The following is a 22,258-nucleotide window of genomic DNA, read 5'->3' as shown; positions in this document are numbered from 1 at the left end:
ATATATAAAGGAAACTAGAGTATGCTAAGACTTTCTAGATAAGTACGATACTGTATCACAGTAGCTTGGTAAACTGTTGCTTTTGTAGGCCTACTCAACCACACTCAAACTTACACATAACAAAACTTTATAGCTTGGTGTGACTGGTGCGTACACATTACTGCGCAATCTTCTCACGATTTCACGGACCCGCATTATTTTTAGAATAAAAACTGCATGGCAATATCCGGAGTAGAACACAAGTATTTTTACTAGGTTTTTAATAACGAGCTAAACATAGTTTTTAAAATTGAAACCCTCGTTTAAAGCATATAGGTTTTAGACAAAATTTGTTTTTGGGTTTTTTCGCGAAATGATCAACACGATTAATCAAATACAAAATGAATTTCAAATTGTCGTGAAGATAAATAAACCTCGAAATAAAATATTAGGGTTAGGGTTAATATACGTTTTTACAACAGCTTGAGCATATAGCATATCAAAATTGTCGAGTCAACATCGTCTCCTTTTCGCATAAGGCTGATAATCGCATTGTATACACCAGTGTTTCTCAACCTTTTTAGCCTACGGACTATTTTCCATTAGCATAAGTATTCGCGGACTCAGGTAATAGGAATAAAAAATAAGTTAGTTCAACACTTAAACAGTAACACAACACAAAAAAAAGCAGAAGCAGTTTTTTTTGAGCACATTTGCAATGTAAATCTCAATGAGAACCTTGAAAATTACGACCTTTGCTTAACCTGTCTCAGTGAGAACCTTGTCCCTGAACTTGTTTCACAAGTTTGTCGGAATCAAGAATTATGGTCGTCAACGCACATCTGATATCGTCTTCTGGTTAAAGTTCATTCCGGTACTTGGTTTTAACCATAGCCAATGTTGAAAATCCAGCTTCACGCAAGTACATGTTACGTTGTTTTACGCTTGATTTGCATTTGCATGCAGTCTTGTCTGCCTTCGCACGGAAGCGCTTGTCGACTTCTCGAGCAATTATCCAAGCAGCAGAGAAAGAAGCGCGCACTGCTTTGTTGTGAGAGTAAACTAATCTTCCCCAAGCGGTTGGGTGATCAAAGCGACTTCTCTTTACCTGATATTCTTTTACTTTAAACACATCAAGAGGCTTGTTGACGAATTTTTCATGGTTTGCTTCTAGGTGTCCACGAAGTTTTGCTTCAGCTGTGTGCTAAGACTTTTAAGCACAACACACACTGTGGCCTAACTTCACCATTTACCTCGACCGAAGTAAATCAAAGCGTCAATTAATCATCATTATATGCAACACCTGCTTACGTTTTGCTATGACTAAATATTACATTAAGTTTTAAAATATTTTAACTTTTCGCCACCAACAATGCCTAATCTGGCTTACTGTGCACAGACATTTGCGAGCATAACCTGGTGTGACGTGCGCAGGTGAAATCGCATTGCGGGAGAAGGAAAGAAACAAAAAAGGCGCTGACACTTGCGAACTCTTTTTAAAAAGAGAAAAAAGTATCTCTTGCGACCCCTAATTTTTGGGGCGAAAAGCTGTCGCGAAAATTATGACCTATGTCTAATTTAATTATAGACGGTAAATTAATGGGCTTGCGGACTCACAAAAATCTTACGCGGACTCAAATGAGTCCGTGGACTCGGGGCTGAGAAACACTGGTATACACAGTCAGCTACAAATAAAAATGCATGGAATTCTGGCTAACACTCCACCTACACATGCTTAAGTGTTAGCTGCATATGAAGTCAAGACATGTTATGCAGCTAATATCACCGCACTCATGTGTTTGTCGACCACAATATTTTCCAAGACCTAGTTTTTGTGCGAAATACTCTAACTCACATGCTGCATGTTGTTTACGATACGAAGAAGACAACAAAAAAACACAACGTGATGAAACGCTTTTCTAACTCCAGTCAATTCATAAAAAATGCAGGAAAATACAATTCAGAAAGAATTTAAACTGCAACAGCAATTTAGGATCTGCAGATTTAACGTATTTTAATATCCACAAGCAGCAAACCTACACCTGCCGTAACTACAAAATATATTTACGACACTCCTAAAGCATAGAGTGAAGTAGTAATAGGAAAGTGTTTGCACAGCTTTTAGCTCTCGGTTGGACTTTAGGGCAAAATATTCTCTATTACAACGGTAGGCAATGTTCGGAACGCCGACCATTTTTTGTGGCTCTTCAATATCCCAATTTAATACTGACCAGTTGTTACCTCACAATTGAACTTTGTTTTATTTTGTAGCGTTTTCAAAACTGCAGAATATAATCTGAAGTTAGTATACTTAAATATAGGCTACTACAAAACGAAAAAGATGACATCAAAAAAATAGCACAAAACAAAAATATCGAGGTTTTGATCCGAACAATAGTATAATAATGTTACCGGCCTTCTCTTATCGCTGGTTCGAAGACACCTGCAGTTTATTATACCAGATTGTATTGCATTCGGTAAAAACAAGGCACGTCTACACAGCAATTACTCATTTCGGTAGAATGATCACTTGTCGTAACAACAAACAGGGCGCAGCCAAATCGTCCGGCGTTTACGGTCGGAAGCAGGTCAGCAAATAAGCAGAAGCAGACCGCGGAATGACAACAAAGCGCAACAGGAAAAAAACGTTAGACTACTCCACCTCCAAAATATATCGCTTCGGCATCGTTTGAACAACATCAATTGGCAAACTGGTCATAGGCATTGCAGCAAATACCACGAAAAATTGCAATGCAATCAAGAAACAACAGCCATTACTTTTGTTACCCAGATGAATTTGTCAATTTTTAAGGAAACCCTTTCAACTATGTATACTGTACTATAGTGGGCCACGTAATAAAGGTTTACAAAAACGATTCTTCAAACGCAGCAAAATGGTGCACTAGTGATAGCAACTACGATTATCACACCAATCATAAAAAACGAAAATCAAGGTGCAGCATTTCTGCATAGAAGATGTGGACACAAACATTACATCACAACCCACAGTAACATTAAAAACAACTTGTTATAAAAGAAATTTAAACATATGATGACTATATCAACACAATAGCACAAACGCAATAAAGTGTATCGTTGGGTTACAAATAACACTAATAACACTACAAAAGGTATCAAAATATATAAACATGGGATTGATGAATAAAATAGGCCGTATATAAACGGATCCGAGATAAAATACAATCATATACTTGAGACTGTGTTATTTAAAGCGCAAATCATAAATAATAGTCAATGACACAAATAAACAATTAATACGTTTCCACATCTGGGAAACGAAGTCGGCCGTTATTTCGGGAGTTACTTACGTCATTAATATCGTTATTCTCGTTAAGATTTGCATTTGATCGTTTATTAAACAAATAAGCTCCGGTCAAGGGCATGTCCAATCGCTAGGGGACATCTTCTGGGCGACCAGCTTGACTATGGGAAGGCATCCCTGTATGATAGCCTTAGCTTAGCTTTAGCCTGTTAAAATGTACCTTAAACGTCCGTTCATGATTGGGAATGAGGTAATTTACGGACAGCAAAGCCTCAACAACTTCGTAAGGACCTGAACAAGAGAGGTGAAACTTTCACTTTTCTACGGTAGCTTGTAAGTGCCACAACAATTACAATTTGGGTTCCCAACATTTCTGCACACTCCACTTAAAATATTTCACGTTTGCGCAAAATATTTATAATCACCACAAAAATATATCACGTTTGCGCAAAATATTTATGATCACCACAACATATATATTTTGTCTCAGCAAAATATTTTTGAAATTCACAATATATATTTTGTCTCCTTCAACATTAATCTCTAAAAATATTTTGTGCGTTGAAAATATTTTGCGTTGTGAAACTACCACTACCGCCACAAATAAAAATTCACCACCACAACAATTTCAATTTTCATCGCAACATTTTAAAATGTATGCCTTCCGTAAGGTAGTTGATGAGGTCTTCTTGAACGGAATACGGTTACTAGTCGGGTCAATATATGGTTTGACCCCAAAAAAATTCCTACAAAAGGTTTTTCAACGGTTTTTTGTAGTATTTATTATCAAGAATAATATATTAAAAATCTAGGAGAATCAGAGCACGGGAAAGTTTTCATTTTCAAGATGGCCGCCAAAACAGTATAATGACAATAATTCACTTAATATTCATTCTAGAGCTCTAATTCTTGCGTCTATTCCTAGGTTTTAGGTGGTAAGGAATTCATTAAAACAATTCAAACTAAAATTAACTCATTAGTTTAATGGAAAGACTTATATGAAACAAAAACAATAGTGAAACACTGGCAGTATAAGAATCACACACCACTTATTAAGTTATTTACATTCAGTTACTTAATAAGTCCTGGTCATCATCTTCATCCAGTAATGACTGATTGTACGTATTGTCACAGGCATCAAGTTGGCACTGTCCACATGCTGAGGAACAGGGTATAGATTATTTTGCCTACAGCTACACCTGGCAGTGCTACAGGCAGTTGTGCAGTTGCAGTGGATAATGTTCAAGAGGGAATCTGGGGCCGCATTCATGTCTGACTCTGTTGGCACAAACTGACTGTCTTCCAGTTTCCAACCCCACCCGCAAGTTTCCATATCACTCTCCTGTCCTAGCCAGACCATTATTTGGTAGTAAACCCTTAGACAGTGAAATTTTGTTGATGACTCAGTAGGTGGTAGGCGTTCTGGTGTCACAAATGATTGGGAAGAGACTACTTTTTTTCTTAGTACTCTGTAGCGCAGTGACGGGAGGGAATCCGTCCGCGTTCCCCCAAAAATTACAGCCATCGCTTGACAACCTTTGTTCACAATGGATGCTGCTGTCTGCTTTGGAAGAAGGAAGTAATTGGCACAGTCTTTCAGAGTAGCATCACCCTTCACCAGCTTGTGAAAGACAGATTTCTTACCCACACCAAAGATTCTTGATGTTGTGTCACATCCAGTGTAGGCATGTAGAAAAAGTAACTGGGAACATAATTCTTCACCCATCACCATTTTCAGTTCATTTATATGATACACTTTGTCAGCATTTGCTTTGTCGGAACGGAAATATAGATCTTTGTTTGCTTGTTGCGCATAATGAAGGAGCAGGACCAACAGATCTGTGTCTTCTCCAATCAACGTTGTCGAGTGTGACACTGCACTAAGAACAGCAGCCTTCACAATCGGAACATCAGCATCCCCTGGGGCATTGATCACTTTGCAGCCTTTACCCCGAAGTGTTTCACTGATCAGGTCGATCATTTTTTGTTTGTTCACGTCCCTTGAGAGAAACTCATCCTTCTTTCCATCAAACACTGTCTCTTCCGTAAACCTTATGACTGCATGCACATTCTTCCCACGCCTCTGGTGTGTGTTGTCCTTGATTGCCGGTCCTCCTAGGTACCCGTCAAAAACAACCGTTGCCCTTTGATAACGCCGAGTTGTGAATTCAACATATGATTGTGCAATGGAGCCGTAGGTTTCTCCCCTCTTCCATGGTAGCCGCTGTAGCAGTGAACCTCCATCTATGACGTAGTGTTGAGTTTTTGGTGGAGTGTCTCCTATGGATTCACGAATTTCCCTAACTGCCTTGGTTCCATAGTCTGTGATAGCATTCGCAAGTTGAGGCTTATCAGGCTTCCGGAGCACTTTCCTTGCTTCAAAAAGTGCTGGAGGGAACGGGCTCAGTTCATACTTCAAGATATCTTCGAGAGATAAGACCCCTAGTTGTGAAACAACTAGGAAACGTTGAAAAAGCAAACCTGGGTCAATCGTTCTTTCAGGTTCACTAATTCACTAATGAGTCATTTCCAAATGTCTTGGCTTTATCCTTCCGCTTAAAAGATATTGAGAAAACAGACTGTCCAATCATTTTGTCCATAATGTTCCTTCCGACTGATTCGAATTCATGTACATTAACGTCATCCTCGGCTACAACACCATTCACAATATTCCTCAGGGTTTGATCCTGAGAAAAAAATACATAACCAGCCAGTGATGTCTTCAGCTTTGCAAGATCAGAACTGTCTCTCTGAACCCTAGTCTGTGTTGCTTCATTGTGTTGTTCGCTTGTTGTGTAGGAGAGTGTATTGAATTCCTGCATGGCATAGTTGTACTCAGACGTGATTGGAGTCGACATTGTCCACAAGGATCGTTGTTCTTCTGTCATGCCGGTTCCACGCGTTAAACCTCCCGACGCCTTCAGCGATCTCATCATGCTCTGTTCAATAACTAAGTCTGCGCTGAGACCTGCCCAAAACTGATTCGAACGACGGATAACATGGTATCCTTGTTGAAACCTTTGAGATAATTCTGGGTGTCGGTTCGGGAGTTGGTTCATTTCTTGGATGTAATAGTGAGCAGATTTCAGGTAATTGAAGTGCCCTGCAGCCGCGAATATTGGTAAACAGTAAGAAACTGCACGAAGGTGCATCTGCCAATTGCCTGTCCTGTCCGCTTCGATTAGTACTCGCGCTACCCGAACCATACACTGATAGCACAACCACAGTTGACTGGTCTTAGATCTTCCACGCAACTCAGTTTTCTTATTGCTCAACGCCTCCCTCAAACTGACAAGAATATGAGATGCTACAGCACTATCCAAATTTGACTCGCCATTTACTGACGATTCATAGATGTCTTCAGCCTTATCTACAAGTGACCCCAAGTTCGGATGATCATCTAATACTTCAGACACAATCATTTGGTTCAGACACTTAGTGACGAGAAGATGACCACGGAATGCTCGTTGGACGGATTTCCCAGTCATCATATGGACAAGAGCGTTTTCTCCATAGATTTCTTCAAGAATCCTCTTCAGCCCCGTTCCTGCCATAAGTGTGCCTATTGCTCCAAGTACGTTCATGAATGTATGGAAACAACCAAGCATTACAACAATTGATTTCAGGTGACTGTTTTGATAAAAAATGTCAAAAAAAATTTTTTAATTTTTTAAATTAAATTTTTTAAAACATTTTTTAATAAAAAATGTCAAAAATATTTCTCTTTCTCCTAGATTTTTAATATGTTATTCTTGATGATAAATACTACAAAAAACCGTTGAAAAACCTTTTGTAGGAATTTTGTTGGGGTTCAAGCCAAAAATTTCATATATTGACCCGACTATACCGGTCACAGCCACAAATAGTAAGAATATCAGTCAGTCAAAATATATATTGTGAATTTCAAAAATGTTTTGCTGAGACAAAATATACATGTTGTGGTGATCATAAATATTTTGCGCAAACGTGAAATATTTTTGTGGTGATCATAAATATTTTGCGCAAACGTGAAATATTTTAAGTGGAGTGTGCAGAAATGTTGGGAACCCAAATTGTAATTGTTGTGGCACTTACAGGCTACCGTACTTTTCACCTTTTGATATGACAGAGTTTCGGAGCATGACCTTGTCTCCTACTTTAAACACCGTTTATCTCTACACCTACTTTTTGTAACGTGCTTTCATGGATTGCCGACGTCGGTCTCGTTTTCACGACTTCGTGGACAATTGCGGTCTTGTAATGCGAACATTGCCGACGATGATGGATGATTTGAAGACTGTCCAGTGTCCAGTCATCAAAGCTGCTGGTAACTTCAATTCTCGTCCTGTCGGAAGGAAATGTGAAGAAACACTTGTCTCTTTGTGTCGACTGGCGTTATAGGTCGCATAAATTTAGGAGAGGGATTTATCCCAGGATATTGGATCGCGCTGGATATAATTCTGTATGATCGAAAGGATCGTTCTGTTGGCCCTTTCAAACGCACTGTTCCTAAAAGGGTGGTATGCTGTGGTTCTTGATTTCTTGCAGTCAAGAAGATCAATAAGATCTTTAAACAATTGGCCCTCAAATCCAACCTTGACCTACGAAAATGTGTTTGTAGGACTTTTGAGCTTGTGAAATTTTTTCAGGAGTCCAACCAAAACCCTCACGAAGATCAATACTTAAAACCTTTTCTTTTGAGTCCTTACCGGGCTTTCGTCAACTTCAAACGGATGCTTGTCAAGATTCGATTCGACACTATTAAAATCACTCCTTTTCTGTTCTCGGTTCTTCTACTAAGTGCGTCTCCATTGGAGTGCTTTGATCCAGAGCGCTGTATTAATTCAAAATCAAAATCAGCTAATATCTCAAACCAGCGCGCACATTGATCGCATGTTTCTTTTGCTGTCCACATTCACCATAACGAAGCGTGGTCCGTGCGAAGAAGAAAAGGTGTGCCGAGATAACAACGAAACTTCTTCACCCCATAAAAATTGCCAGAAGTTCCTTCCTCGTTGTGAAATAATTTCTTTTTGCTTTCGTTAGAGACCTACTTGCGTATGAAACTGGGTGCTCTTCACCATCCACAATCTGTGACGAAACACAGCCAAGCGAGGAATTTAAAGCATCTGTATCGAAGATGAATTGTTACGTAAAGTCCTGGTATCTCAATACCAGTTGTGTTAGGAGTGCATCTTTCAATAAATTGAATGAGTGTAAACATTTACCATTCCAGCCGAACTTATTTTGAGACTTCGTCAAATCGTACAGAAGGGGCCGTAAATTTTACAAAACCTCTGACAAACTTGAGATAGTATATGATGCGAGTCCAAAAAATGCCTTACATTCCTTATCGAAGAGTACACAGGCCAATTGGAAACTGTTGATATTTTCTCCGGATCGCAAGATACGCCAAATTTTGAAACCACATGACCCAAGAATCTAACTTCTTTTTTGAACAAATTGCATTTAGACGATTTGAGTTTGAGGCCACCTGCAATTAGTCGAGAAAATGTGTCGTCCAACTTGTGCCGATGATTTTGAAAGGTGCGTGCATATATGATGATGTCATACAGGTAATGTGATGTCATCATGTCATCCAATGCACCATTCCATTTAACTCCATCGAACACGATCCGCATTAAATGCTGAAACGTGGTGTTGGCTCGTCCAAAAGGCATAACATGAAAATTGAATATCGATATCATCGATCCGTGGCAAAGGAAAACTGTGCTTCTTAGTGCAATCGTTGACAGTCCTGTAGTCAACGCAAAACCTTACGTTGCCGTCGTTCTTTGTTACCATGTGAGTGACTAATAACCTTACCATTTGACGTATGATTTAGCAAATCATCTACCTTTCGTTTGTTTTCTACTGAGATTCTTTTCGGGTGTTGGCGTATCGGTGCGGCATCTTCCGTGTAAGTATTGTGAGTAAGAATATTGGTCTAAATGGCACTAAATTGTCTTTGGTTTTTGTTACGTAATTTGTGCCTAAAATTTCATATTTATCTAGCCGACATACAGAGTCAGACTCTGTATAAAAGCGTCGTAAGGCTTGGACTTCGTCGAGCATTTAACATTACAGGGCAACACAACCTCAGCAAACGCGGGGATATTAAGCAGTGACTCAATTAATGCAAATCGAGGAACTGTGCAAAATATCTGGTTCCCTCAATAACGGTAATGTTCCTCCATCAGCCTTTAGTGTCATCACATCAAAGTCAACGATGTAACCACGGTATTGAAGAAAATCCAAACCCAGAATGCAAGACTCCGACAAATTCTCCGCGACAAAAGCGTCGCGAGTGGCCTCTACTCAAGCAACGGTGAAGTTTAGCGTTACTTTTCCGGCCATCGCGATAGCGGTTCCGCTTGCGCCGACAAATCGAACATTTGAAGGGCAGTCTTTCAAATTTTGAGCGGAACATTGTTGAAAAGCCCAATGTGATATGACGGTAATTGATGCACCAGTGTCAACAAGCGAAAATAAGGGCTTACTGTTAATGACGACGTTAACATACCTATATTGTTCTGCGACGACGCAATATCTCCGATGGTGACCCACACAAAGTGTCAACTTCCTGCGGCAGATCCTGGATCTGGATTTCATTTCTTCGCAAGCTGATGGGACTTGCTTTATTCGTTGAATTGTGGAAACTTGTTGTTGCACATGCGCAGATTCTGTCATTAATAGCTTTTCGTCAGTATCTAGAAACTTTGAACACTTTACCTCAATGTTGGACGTGACCAGCCTTTCTGCTTCATGTTTGTTACCCAGTCCAGCTACCAAAGCGTTATAGAAGACGTCATTCTTCTTATCTTCATCTTCCGTTTTCGGGTATGCAATTGGCCAATTGCTACCAAATTGACAAGGGCGTTGACGTAACTTCGATTCGTTTCACCTAGAGCTAGGGTTCTTTAGGCTGTTGTTTGGCCTTGTTACATCGAAGTGAGCCACAAGCATCTTTCTCAGCTTTGGGCTTTAATCTTCATAGTTCTTGGTACCTACTTCTGCACCATTGCATTTCATTTCCAACTTAACCTCTTCCGGTAAACTCAGCATAAAAGCATGTTTTCGAACAGCTGTTGTTGCGTCCACACTGTCGCAGAAACTTGCAAACGTGGGTAAGACCGAGCTAAAACTTTCTCCAATCTCAAACGTCGGAGGAGAGTAAAACCTTATCCAGATCACTTATATTATACACGTTTTGAAATTGCAGGTTCTGCCATGCTCGCCAAATGTTACGGGCTTTTTCTTATTGCAGATTCGAAAAGACCTGTAGTTTAGTATATCAGATGGTATTGCATTCAGTAAAAACAAGGCACGTCTACACAGCAAATACTCATTTCGGTAGAATGATCGCTTGTCGTAACAACTAACAATAGACAAGGCGCAGCCAAATCGACCAGCGCTTCCGGTCGGAGGCAGACAAGACTGCGGAATCACCACAAAGCGTAACAAGAAAACAACTTTACAATAGTGATGGACAAGGTGCCAGGCGGGCAAATGCTGGAATAACATAGACTCAGGTTTTAAAAACGTTTGGCTGTCACTTGACTTACACGCAATTCTAAACACACCACTGATGGTGAGGCGTACAATTTTTTTCAGAGCAAAAGTGAAGGCTTGGACAAAAAAGTTTGGGAAACACTGGTTTACACTAAGTTATTTGTATTAACACCACAGGTAGATTTAATCGCTCTTTGCTATCTTTAGTTGTCCGAATCTGGCTCTTGAATTGCACAAGTTTGCCAACTAACCTGTATTACCAAATTCGTTTTAGGCCTGGAAAAAGTTTGTACCTTGTGCCTTGTTTTTATTTGATCAATAAGTAGCCAATATAATAAGGTAAATAAGTCATGCATTAAGGCCACTGTATCATGCAGCTTTTTCTATATTTGGAAACTTCTATTTTGATAAATCAAAATAAACGGTTATAAATCATAACTGATCTATAGGGCATACAAAACACTTTATCATAAATTGCCCCAATTTGCCGTTAATTTTGACCTCTTCTTGTCGTACAGTAAGTTTTATCCTAAAAGTTTATCAAAGGTGAATGATATACTGTAGGTCATTTCCAGTGATGAGATCATGAAGCAAACATAAAAACTCCAGGCTGCCAATATACCAAGGTAAAGCCAGCCCGACTTTTTCGCTTGTTTCGTCACTTGTGGCGTGTAACAAAATTACCTCAAACAAAGTTGAAAATGAAAAAAACAGCAAAATATGGATCAGTTGGCAAAAAAAACATCTTAAATCAAAAATATACGGCTTATCTTCCCGGTTAATCTTTTAACTCCATAGAAATATTTCGCATAGTATCTTCAATATGCTGCTAAATTAATCGCTAATTAAATACGATTCCGCATAAACAAAATAAAAAAATTTTCTACATGCTTATTCATCTATCACTCTAAGATAGAAAATTAGAAAATTTGCTGACATTATTTTTCATTTTATACTCAAACTAATTAGCGACTTAACTTTGGTCCTCACCGTTCACAAACGGTCGCTTGCATTGATAACACAAGGGAACACAATTTTTGTTGACTTCGGTCTAACAATTGTTTTTGACTAACTTTTGGGCGCTGATTCCAAAAATGACATCAGTTTTTCTCTATCACGTCAAGTTTTTGAGCTAGCCACCCACCGCTTTGTCTCATAACCCACAAAAAAGTACAAAATTTAAGACATTTGCGTTCATTGTATAAATCATTTTAAGAACTGCAAGCAACTGAAAGTAACTCAATGGTTTTCAAATAAACATTTGTAAAGCTCTATTCTGTTCCTTAAAACGGATATTGCTTCTGCAGAACAAATAAAGTGCAAGTTTTAGGGCAAAAATTTACGCTTGTAGCTTTTCCTGGCATGTTCAAGCTGTGGACATTCTCGCTTAATACTCCAGCAATAGTCAGCCAGCATTTGTAAGTCCCATCTTCCCTGATATCTTTCCTCCATCACCTTCAGATCTTGGTGGAATCTTTCTCCTTGCTTATCACTAACCGCAGCAAGGTTTTCCGGGGAATTAGGAAAATGGCTATGCAAAAACTGCATCTTGATGCTCATGTTGCAGCCGAGTTCTCTGTAGCTTTCCAATAGCTTCAGAACAATTTCGATATAATTCTCTGCCCGTGTATTCCCGAGAAATCCCTTGACAAGGTTTTTATATGATAACCACGCATTTTCTTCCAATTCTGACATTGAACCACTGAAACGTTCATCTTTGTTGAGTTGCCGAATTTGTGGACCATCAAATACACCAGCTTTAATTTTTTGTATTGACAGGCCAAGAAAAGCCCAAACGAGGTAATTAAAACAGTTGCTTTCAGTTGTCAATGCTTTAAAGAATTGCCTCATTAGGCCGAGCTTTATATGCAGATGTGGGAAAATAATTTTCTCTCTGTCAACAAGTGTTTCATGTAGAATATTGGGATCACCAGGTTTAAGGTCAGATCTCGGAGGCCAGTTCCTCTCCACCCAGTGCTGATCTCGAGCTCTGCTGTCCCACATACACAAATAGCAGGGGTACTTCGTGTATCCGTGTTGCTGACCAAGAAGAAAACACAACATTTTAAGGTCAACACATATGATCCAATTGTGCTTGTGATATTGCAACAATTCAATGACTCTTTTTATGTTTCCGTATTCTTCACGAAGACTAACTGAATGTGCAATTGGTACTGCACCGTATAAATTGCTATTATAGAGAAGGACGCACTTTAAGATCCTCTTTGAGCAGTCAATGAACATTCGCCATTCAATTGAGTTGTAGATCGGAATTCCCAACTCCTCCAGTAAACCCTGTATATTATGGCAATACACAAAGCTACTGTCACTTCGAAAGTATGGTAAAAACGCACTTTCTCTCGAACGAAAGTACGATACCTTCGCTCCTTTTCCAAAAAACATTCCACGCTTTAATCAAACTACAACTTCAAAGCGAGGCAACACGTGTTTTGAGTGCAGTTGACAAGCTTTTTAAACGTGTGGTGTAACCGAGTCGTCATTTTTTTAAAGGCTTTTGACAGTTACTGATGCAAAATTGCACAATAGTGTGAAATGTTATGAACCTGGAACCACCACTCATCACTCTGCAAGGATAGGAACAGATATTATTTTCTTGCTTGTTTGTTTTCCTGGAAAGTACGAGTACATACATGGTTGAAAGTGGAAAGCAACTAACTTCAATTTTACCTTTCTTATCTAGTTTCGTTGGATGATTGCATCCTCCAACTAAAAATGGGGGAAAAGCATCGACCTAAATCGATGCCTGTGCCTTTTTTGCTTAATAATTCAGTTGATTCTTCTTGTATATAACTTACAATATGATTAGCCTGTGCATTCCTATTACAAATGGAAAAACAATACAGCTAAAGTCGTGAAAATTTCCATATTTTGGATGTATGCTGTAGAGCAAAAACTTGACGTGATAGAAGAAAACTGGCGGCATTTTTAAATTCAGCACACCGGAATTAGCCTAAATCAAGTGCAAAATCAAAGTCAACAAATTTTTTGTTCAAAATTGTTCCCCAGTGTAATTAAGGGCCAAACTAAGCATCAAATATAGCGGCTTGAAAAATCATTTTACGCAAAAAATATTCAAATAAGTCTTTATGACATCTGTTTATTAATCACTCTAGATTAAAAAATTATTAAATTCGCTGACATTATGGACAAATGGACAACTTGCACTTTGGACAAAATCTACTACAATATCATCTGCAGCAACTTACATTACCTTACAATCACATTAGCTATACCGATTTAAGTGAAAATCATTTAACAAACTAAATGCTTTCCTCGTTTTATGTGTATGCTAAACTTTATAGATTAATAGAAAGACGAATAGGCTATAAATAATTATCAACAAAGTTATTAACACCATTTAGCAGCTGAAAATATCATTAAATCAATATCAATAGCTTAGCATTTCAACTAAAGTTTTTTTTTGCTGGTAAATTGGTAGTAAATGATCATATAGCGTGATTGAGAGCAAGCGCTTTAAAAACCGTTTGTAACCCATACTGACATGAAGATTGTAGCATCATAATCGCCATGACCTTTCGCGTCATGATTTTTCGCGATACACTTTAGACCACCCTGAACACTGAATATTATTGAAATATTTTCTGATTGGTGTAGGACTGTAGGCTATCACCTCAGAGTTTTTTTATGGGTATATATCGCCTTACCCATACTTTAATTACAAAATCTGTAAAAATCTATGATCTATATCTTTGGTCCCTGTACCATAAGAATTAATATTAGCTTGTTTACTTTGCATGTATCTCGCCATTCATGCTTAAACGTGTAACATTTTTATGATGTTAGTGGTCATATTTCTGGTTAGCAACAGTAATAGTTGTGAGTGGTACACCATTATAAATTTGAACTGAAATAGCTAACGTGCGATCGTGAATATTTGCTTTTGATTTGGTGAAACCTTTTTGACCATCCTATCGTGCAAGCTTTCTAAGAATTTCGGGATAACTTTCTTTCCTACATTCTAATTTCAGGGCACCATTAAAAAGTGGCGACAGCTAAATGTTCTTAAAATTACTTATTGCACGGTGACATGTCTGTGCTGCTGCGTTCGCATCTTAACATTCCATGTTTAAAACATTATACAGTATTCTTCTTTTGAGAATTTTTTATTAAAATAATTTTTCTATGGATATCGCTTTTCCTCTCATAAAACTGACGTGGTAAGTGCTGGCGAACCTCGCTGTCGACGGGGGTCATAAAAAGTTTTGGGGGTCAGCTGATAGGGATGCCTACATACTGAAGCAAATTGTTGTTGTATTTGAATATGGTGGCTATGAACACAAAGCAATTACACAAAGACACGTTTAGGTTATGTTTTTCACTGCTAGTGCTAAAGCATGAATTCTTATACAGTACAAGCGGTGTTAATAGATTCACCGATTAGCGGTAGTTTATACAAGAATTTTAGGTAGGGCACATATATTAAGTTAAATAAAACCATTTTAAAACAAAAACATAAAAAATATAGCAAAATACAACTGGCGATGTACACTGCTGTATAAACCTGCTACTTAAAAACTCTACAAAGTGGTTTGAAGGTGAGTGTGTTAGTAGACAATACGAAAACGTCCGGAAATTAAAAACCTAGAACTCATTTGGGAGGTTTCAGCCCAAGGTCACTCCACATCATATCAGCAAAGAGATCCTTCGACTTCATCGTTTTGACAAGAAAATTTCCCATAATCATTCCTTTGAATTCAGCAACCCCACCGTCTCTGCCTATTGGAACTACAATACCCAGAGGACCTTTAAATTAAAAACGGTAAATTTAAGACTGATCGTTTTGCAAATTATAGTATAAAATGATCAAAATTGCCTAAATCAGAGATTTTCTGTAATTGTTGACGATCCGATGTGTAGGATAGTAAACAGGATTGTAATAACAGCAGAGGTGGTTCACAAATCTGAAAACTATTTTTTTTTTCGTTCAGATATATTCACTGACTGTATATATTTCGGATACTCATATTACTTGTGCACTGTCTTCGTTACAGAGAATATACAAGTATACATGCTGTTGTCCGATAAATAATTGCTATTCGTCCTGTTGCAACTGTGTACTCTTCATGGTTTTAACGATTTTAGCTTTATAGTTTTTACACTGCTTTAATCACTTATATTATTATTAATGTACATTTGTTGTTACCATCTTACAGATATTGATGATTCAGATATAAGCTTATATATTTCGTTTAGGCGAAATATATATCTAAATCAAAAATATGATGGTTGATAGAATCGTGAACTACCTCTGCTGTTATTATACGACTTATCGTTTTATTATATATTGTTATTTTATTAAGCATATCACGTTAGAAAAGTTAAACTCTCTAATGAGCAAGATATGCATATACCTGTTTTGTACGTTTTCAGTTTTCTCTTTGTGGCGGTTAAGTTATGTGCCAGTACTGCTGCATGCATCTTTGCTACGTAAGCCATTTTTTCTTCCGGTATGTCAGTGACATCACCAAGAGCAAATATGTCATCATGACCTTTAACCTGCAGATTTTCATTTACGCAAAGAGCGCCGAAATCATTGATTGCATCAGCTAAAGGCAAAAAAACGTCAAATAGGTTAACACACAACAAGCATTTTATATATAAATTCTACATTACAAAATTACTTCAAAGTCAAGCTTTCATGGAGTTTTTTAAATGCTATATGAACATTGTACATTATATAATATATACTTGAGAAAATAAGTTAAAATTTTAACGTTAGACTCGAATGAATTGGGTGACAAGTTTTACCTAGCTCTTCTTTAAAGAAGTGGTTGTTAATTTTCGTCCCTGTGCACGGAATGATCATGTCGCATTCGATTGTTTGGCCTCCTTCAGTTTTGATAACCTGTCCAGTGACGTTCTTGTTGACTGTTACTTCATCAAGATTTGAAACACGTTCATCTGCAAGTGCATCGGAATTAAAAATGAAAATCCAGTGCTCCAAGACTTCAGAGTGCTTTTTGACTTATTCGTTTGCAGACAATTTCACACGGAAAACTTACTTAACAAAACTGTAATTTTCTTTTGCCTTAATGCTTGCGCCAACTTCTTCTGAAAAGCGGGCTTCGCCCTACTTGAGATAAGAAAATCTCTGGAATTGATAATTGTCACCTGAAAAAACAATGCGTTAAAACGATTCAATAAAATCGGATAACATCAAACAAGAAAATACAAAAAGGACAATTCATAACATAAAAGTAGCAACTGGGATTTTCCAAACAAGAAAGTAACGGGCCAGAAATTTCCAGAAAAGAAACTGACAAAAATAAGAAAATACAGGTGCTAGAGAATTTCACTACACAAAATGTCAAAACAAAATCGCTGAAATTGGAAACAACCAAAATAGAATTACGTCATTCAAACAAAAAAGCTAAAACGGAGTTAATCAATATATCTAAATATCGAAATAAAATGCATGCTTTAAACAACTGAATTCGTGTACGAATTTTCTTTGCCCCATTTTTTAGTTAATAGATCTTAGCCTTAGTTTAGTTCCGTTTTATTAGTGTTTTCCTATTTATCATCTGTTTTAGCTATTACGAGATTGCAATATTCCGGTTTGCTCTTTTCCTTTTGGGGTTATTTTATTTTCAGTCCGGGTCCAATTTATATTAATTCTTGTTTGGATTTATCTACTGTAGTTTAACAAAATCTTGTTTTTATTTATACAACTTTTCTTTTTTTGTTTGGGTTTATCTATAGTTGTTAAACTCCTGGTTATTTATTTCAAATTTTTATTTACAACTTTATTTGCTTGGGTAACCAAAATGCCGGTATCAAGGAAGTGACGCATCGCCGTTAATCGTTAGTTTTATTAAACTCAATCAGTTAATCATTTACCTACATATATCTATCTCAAACCCATCACTAAGTACTTTCAAATAAACTACTCTGAGTTATCTGTCACGCTAATGTAGGCCTATGGTACGCTGTAAACGACTTTAGGTTGTGAAATTTAACCTAAAGGTGTAACAAATTCTGTTACCATTACATATTTCCGTAATTACTGTAACAACAAGTATCCACATAGCAGCGGGTTTTCGCGTGCTACTTTCATGGCCCTATTCTTATCCTTATACCTGAGAATAATGCTTTTCAAATCTATTAACAAAACGTTTAACACATCTATAAACGTATTCTGGGCCGTGCTATAACCTCCATCTTTGTAGCACCACTGTAATTTATATATTGCACGTTTTAGAAAAGTAAACAATACAGTACAAGCACGATTTGGAATATCCAATCCTTTTCACTCCTTGCTCTTAATCTGAGCACAAAAACACACTGCGAGTTGAAGCAGCGCATTTGAAGCAGCCTAACGCATGTACTGTAGCAGCGGATAAAGAATAAATTTTTACGTTTTTCCAGTACGTTTTTTGACAGACTGAAATGATGAAATGTCATAAATTTTATAAAAAAGAGTAATAAATAATTGCAGTTGGAAACAATTTCTGCGTTATGTCATATAAATGCCATTGATTTTTGGAAATGGGACGAAGGGATAATTTACCTTTGATTTGCTAAAAATATGTTCTCTTTGCTGTCGTAGAGCGAGAACGCTGTTTTCTCAAAAAAAGCTAACTCTGTTATGTGGTTTCACATTATTACCTCTTTGTCCGGGTAATCCGTTTTGATTTCTCCAGCTAATTCGACACCAACCGCCCCACCGCCAACTAAAACAATTTTCTTTGAAGCGATTAACTGAAATAGAATAAAGACGATACAAGGGCAATGTAAAAGAAGTGACATACGAATTAATCTTATAACAAGTGTTAATAAAATGTAGTTGCAACTACAGTACAACATTACCTCATTGCGAAAATCGTCAAATATTTTTAAGCTCTCTTCCGCCTTCAGGGCTGGTGGATCTAAGTCATTTACTTTTGCAGGGAAAGGGGTATTTGATCCGGTAGCAATGACGAGATGCGTGTATGTTATCTGTAATAACGGTAACCATTACCAATGATATTAGTATTCACTTAAATGCATTACAACAGTTTTGAAATGTTATATAGGCAGTCGATAGCGTACCGTTTTCCCATCAGCCAACGTCAAAGTTTTGTTCTTCGAGTTGAGATTTACTACAGACCCCTGAATAAATGTATCCCCAAGCATCTTGCCATACGGAAGAAAAAGTTTCTTTGAATATGCTAAAATGCAAGAGATGAATAGTAAAAGAAAAGTTTACGATATGACAATATACGTTATGCTTTTGTCAGGTCAATAGCAAGAAGATACACACAAATTTCTTGCTCTTTTCGAGGCTTACTTTTATCAACGGCTGTTCTCAAAGCCCCAACGCTGTGTATCATAGCATCTTTCGGGTCGATCAAAGTGACCTTGCAATGGTTTTTTTTGCGAAGTAGGAAAGCCAAATACGAACCACCGTAACCTCCGCCAACGACCACAATATGTTTGTTTTCATCACGAAGCTGTGTAGATCCACCTGAACCCATTTCAACTGCTTGACGCTTGCTACAGTTTCCAAATTAACATAAATCGCCTAAACGCTAAAGTCCCGATCTTCATTAAAATATATTTGAATTACAATAACTTATTCAACAGCTTTCAACATTACACACAGTGCACCTAATAAACTGACGTATACATATTTATTCAGTATATGATATAGGCTACATAGCAGGAGGTTGTACTGAAATAGCTGAATGCCTCAAAGCCATACTTGTACAGTTTGAATCTATTTTACTGCAGTATTCCATACCAAAACATACCACTTACTTTACATGGCAGCTTAGGACGTTGGGAAAGTTATATCTACTTCACAGTCGAAAAACGTTAACTACGCAACAGCTTTTTTGAAAATCTGAAGCAATCAAATCGTGTATGTACACTATCATGTAACTACTGCTAGCCATTTCAAGAACTGCAAGAGAAAGAAATTTGCTTCGTCATTGTGAGACGCGACGCTCACCATGTGCCGGGCTGTTGTTAACGTTACAAAACGGGCCTTTTTCAAGTTACGGAATGTTCCATGTTGTTTGAGCGGCAAATATTTTTTGATCGCCTGGCTAGATACTAAGCAATGGAAAACATCAAACAACTTTGATTCTTATTGAACCAAGCGTTCTAGCCATCAGACTGTAAATATTTTACTCAGGTGAGTAGAATAAGAATTTCCTTGCACCACAAAAATATCTAAAAAACGTTGTCTGGTTTCATTATACAGCTTTTTGAATGCATATTATGCAGTGAACCTGTTCGATATGACGTCACGGTCCGTGGTGAACGTCGCATACGACGTACAATGCGTAAGCATGGTATCAAGCTACGTGTATGGATATATTGCACTTATGTATTACTCCAGTAATTCAGTTCTTATCTGTTTCTAGTCTGGTATTTTAAACTTTCCTCGGAATGCAAGGCAAAGTTAGAAACGCGCAACTGACACCGCGACAGCTGAAAAAGTCGAACGCAAAAGTTTTCAAACTGATTTCGAAGCATGTACCTACTGTAACAAATTATTATCAACGAAAAATACTAGTTGCCTACTACCTGGTGATGGTTTGTTGTATATTTGTTCTCCACAAGCACTGAACAGCACAACAGGTCGTTCTTTGCGCGGTATTCATCGATCACGAGCTTTACAAAGTAACCTACTCTCTGTTTGTTTTAATCAACAGTCAACCATGACTCGGCAGGAAGCAAAAACTGCAGTGTCATTTTGCACACAACAAACATCTCAATGAAAAAAGCAAAATGCTTAGTCATTCACCAACAGCGAAACGAGAGAAGGGCAATTTTGAACTGTTTTGAATTTTTAAAAACAAATGCAAGCAAAGAAGCGTTTTGTAAAGTACGTACCTTGTAGCCTTTTGGATCACCTTTGCCAAACCTTGGGCTACTCGTTGCGAGAATTGCGTTCCTGTGACTCGGGGGAACTCAACCCCCTCAAATGAAAACAAAGCCAGTGAAGGGGGGATAACCGGTTATTGGAAGCCGTGAAGTTTAGTGGCGTATCTTTTGTTTGACCACTCTAAAAGGAAATTAGCATCATACTTTTCGCTCCCCGCAGCCCACGACGAATAATAAACAATACAATACATTTTATATAATGGCTGTCACCATTTCAACGGAAAAAATCGTACGTTCAAAGCTATTTTTCATATTTCTATTGGCTATTTTAGTTTCTTGTTAATCTAACTAGAATGTTATAACATGGCAACCTAAACCTTACCTTAATCTTCCGTCTAATCTAACATCAATTAAACCCTAGATAGCTTAAATCGACTTTTTGCATACCTCCTCTTTTAATATAACCGCCTATCTTTAACTATAGGCTGTGTGACCTACTATACGTTGAAATAGACACCCTGTGAAGTTATACCTGCTATCATGGAAAAATAACAAGTAACAGCTATGTGGAACTACAACACTTTCTATCCTATAACTTATCGGCCAAGGAAACATTCAAATGTATTCATATTTGATCCAAATACCTGAGTCATACACATTGTTTTTATATTGTGACCAATAAGAGCTGTGATTTCCGTCATAATTAACAATCAATTTGCGTTTTTTGCCACTTATTTATAGCAATAACTGTTTAACCACTATACATATTATTCAAAAATCCTTTCTGCAGAAAACTTACTGGCAATTATTTTCCGATGTTAGTCTAACTCGTTTTTGGACTTGCTCCTCACTTTGAAAATAGACCAGACAAGCGTGATTAGTGCTTGCACTTTTATACCCGAGTAACAGCGCAAGTATTTGTATCACAAACGTGTATGAAACAATGTTTGTACACCGTGGTTTGTATAGTTAAAGAAATACAATAATTGAAATGGTTGTATATCATCTGAGTGACAGTTCATTTGAGTGACAGTATTTGAGTGACATAATTATGACATAAATTATTCATTCGAGTGACATAATTAACCCTAACCCTAACCCTAACCCATTACTGTAGTTTGAACAATACTTACCAATGTGTCACTCAAATGAACTGTCACTCAGTTGATCAACTACCATTGAAATAAAGTATACTTAGTTGTGACTTGCAACAAAAAAGGTACGTAAATGATGTACATAAATTTCCTGTTCAGTGCAGCAAAAATCTTATCCGCTGTTGTTATAGTTTTCTTGCAATAAAGGAATTTCCAGGCAGGTTTTTAGAAGTAAGATATCTTAATATTCTCCCGAATCTAGAAATAAAATCGGCAAAAAACCGAATTTGGGCATTTTTACCCGATCCGGCCTAATGTTCGTCGCACCTCTAGTTAAAACGTTCATAACACGAGGGAACATTCTTTTTTCAAATTGTGAAAGTTTTTGCGTTAACTGCAGCGATACTTTTAATTTAAGAAATGGAATGTTTTTATAAGCCCATAAGCAAGGAGTCATGCCCCCCATTTTAAAAGTTTTGTACTATTAATAATTAGTTTTGTAGCACTTACGAGCAGTACCACAGCAGTCGGTCACAGACTTACCACGTCTTCACCA

At 37.6% G+C, this 22,258-nt stretch overlaps 2 protein-coding genes across 2 annotated transcripts; both read right to left on the bottom strand.

Moving 5' to 3' along the window:
• Window positions 1–11,774: 11,774 nt before the first annotated feature.
• Window positions 11,775–13,714, bottom strand: LOC143448723 (uncharacterized). Its single transcript, XM_076948569.1, has 2 exons — window positions 13,133–13,714; window positions 11,775–13,048 (listed from the first exon to the last, which is right to left on the bottom strand). Exons 1-2 carry the CDS (start codon window positions 13,154–13,156, stop codon window positions 12,080–12,082), a joined length of 993 nt encoding a protein of 330 aa, XP_076804684.1. The 5' UTR covers window positions 13,157–13,714; the 3' UTR covers window positions 11,775–12,079.
• Window positions 13,715–15,026: 1,312 nt separating this feature from the next.
• On the bottom strand, window positions 15,027–19,340 carry LOC143450369 (ferroptosis suppressor protein 1-like). Its single transcript, XM_076950885.1, has 8 exons — window positions 19,065–19,340; window positions 18,827–18,945; window positions 18,605–18,733; window positions 18,404–18,496; window positions 16,798–16,906; window positions 16,544–16,696; window positions 16,147–16,341; window positions 15,027–15,538 (listed from the first exon to the last, which is right to left on the bottom strand). Exons 1-8 carry the CDS (start codon window positions 19,249–19,251, stop codon window positions 15,384–15,386), a joined length of 1,140 nt encoding a protein of 379 aa, XP_076807000.1. The 5' UTR covers window positions 19,252–19,340; the 3' UTR covers window positions 15,027–15,383.
• Between the last annotated feature and the right edge of the window lie 2,918 nt (window positions 19,341–22,258).

This window comes from Clavelina lepadiformis, chromosome 3 (genome assembly GCF_947623445.1).
Source record: "Clavelina lepadiformis chromosome 3, kaClaLepa1.1, whole genome shotgun sequence".
Lineage (NCBI taxonomy): Eukaryota > Metazoa > Chordata > Ascidiacea > Aplousobranchia > Clavelinidae > Clavelina > Clavelina lepadiformis.
The sequence above is the reverse complement of the archived record's forward strand: the minus strand, read 5'-3'. Positions and strand labels throughout refer to the sequence as shown.